The 1,695-nt window shown below is 42.1% G+C and overlaps 1 protein-coding gene across 1 annotated transcript in view; it reads right to left on the bottom strand.

Moving 5' to 3' along the window:
* The window catches only part of LOC107300523 (regulator of nonsense transcripts 2-like), a gene marked incomplete at its 3' end in the record, with an annotated part of 8,556 nt that extends 7,033 nt beyond the window's left edge, over positions 1–1,523 (bottom strand). The window contains exon 1 of the mRNA XM_015829844.1: positions 1,324–1,523. Within this exon, the coding sequence (XP_015685330.1) occupies positions 1,324–1,515 (192 nt within the window). The remainder of the gene's footprint in view (positions 1–1,323) is intronic.
* Between the last annotated feature and the right edge of the window lie 172 nt (positions 1,524–1,695).

Raw genomic sequence — 1,695 nt, forward strand, 5'->3', positions numbered from 1 at the left:
AGGAGGAGGAGGAGGAGGAGGAGAACTGTGGGGTCCTTGTTGCTCTCTGAGCTTGGTGTTTTCTTGCAGACATTTCATGACCCAACTAGGGAACATCATCAGTGCTAGAAGGGGGGAGGAGGAGGAGGAGGAGGAGGAGGAGGAGGAGGAGGACGACGACGACGACTGTGGGGTCCTTGATGCTCTCTGGCTTGGTTGTTCTCTTGCAGACATTGCATGACCCAACTAGGTAACATTATCAATGCTAGAAGGGAGGGGGGTTGCAGCGTGGAGGAGGAAGAGGAGGAGGATGACGACTGTGGGGTCCTTGTTGCTCTCTGAGCTTGGTGTTTTCTTGCAGACATTTCATGACCCAACTAGGGAACATCATCAGTGCTAGAAGGGGGGAGGAGGCGGTGGAGGCAGAGGAGGAGGAGGAGGAGGAGGAGGAGGAGAACTGTGGGGTTGTTGCTCTCTGAGCTTGGATATTTTCTTGTAGGCATGTCATGACCCAACTAGGGAACATCATCAGTGCTAGAAGGGACTGGGTTTTGCTGTCTGTTTATATACCTCTATGTTTATATGTAATTGGAGCATTTGGAGTATGTTTATAAGCACTTGGTCTCATTGCAAAATTCCAAACGAGGGCTCGACTAAGTGAAACCACAAATAGGTGACATAAAACATATTTTTTTCTTCCTTAACATATGGGAGCCACCAGGGAGAATGCAGGATCAAATCTTTTCTGATTTTCTGTTTATTCACATTGCAGAAAATTATGTTTCAGCACTGCAAAAGAACTTGGCTAGGATGCTACAACACCAAGGATGCAGCTATTTAGTTCTAAGCTTAAGTCTCTCCTTCTGACAAGCACTTATGCGTTATCATTAACAAGGAGGACATCATACCACAAGAACATTTCAAGTGTGCAGAAATGGACAGATTGACTTTAAAGATTAAAGAGAAAGAAGACTCAGTGTCACTATTTTAGAATGTGGGATAATTTCTATCAATGGCTAGAAAAACGAGTCAGAGAGAAAGGAACGTGACATATAATTTTGAACATATACTAGCATTAGTTAACATATTGTTTATGATAATTAGCTATATCTATTATTGCTAGTTAAATACATGTACCCAGACATTAGGCTGTTTGCTAAATATTGAAAATGTTATTTGGAAAAACCCCAACCCCAACCCTAACCCTAACCCAAATCCCAACCCTAATCCTGACCCCACCTTATCCCCAACCCTATAAAAACTAATAAAATCTATAAAATAAAAAAAAAGAACATTCAAGTTAAATATACTTTAACTTTATTTTTACGGTCAGAGCGACTTTACCTCCATTCCTAATCGGATATCCTCTAGAACTCCGTCCACCACGTGAATTCCAACATCCTCTTGATAAAGGACCAGTCCGGCGAGAAGATTGGCTACACAGTGAATGCTATTATATTTTACATTCCAGATGTTGATCATACAGCATATCACGTAATCTTTCACTTCGTGGTCATGCCAAGGCAGTTTGCGCATTTGTCTCAGGACCTAGGCAAAGTTTTGAAGAACTTTAAATAACTCAAGAGCATTTCTTAAAAAGGTTGGATACATAAATTTAATTGGTTGGGGAGCCCTGTACTAGAGTACTGTAAATTTCATGGGCCCTCTGAGAGTAAGTGTTCTATCCCAGCCTATTGCCATCCTTGTTAGAGGCAC

The sequence above is a fragment of the Protobothrops mucrosquamatus genome, unplaced genomic scaffold, assembly GCF_001527695.2.
Source record: "Protobothrops mucrosquamatus isolate PMUCROS unplaced genomic scaffold, P.Mucros_1.0 scaffold7321, whole genome shotgun sequence".
In the NCBI taxonomy this organism is placed as follows: Eukaryota; Metazoa; Chordata; class Lepidosauria; order Squamata; family Viperidae; genus Protobothrops; species Protobothrops mucrosquamatus.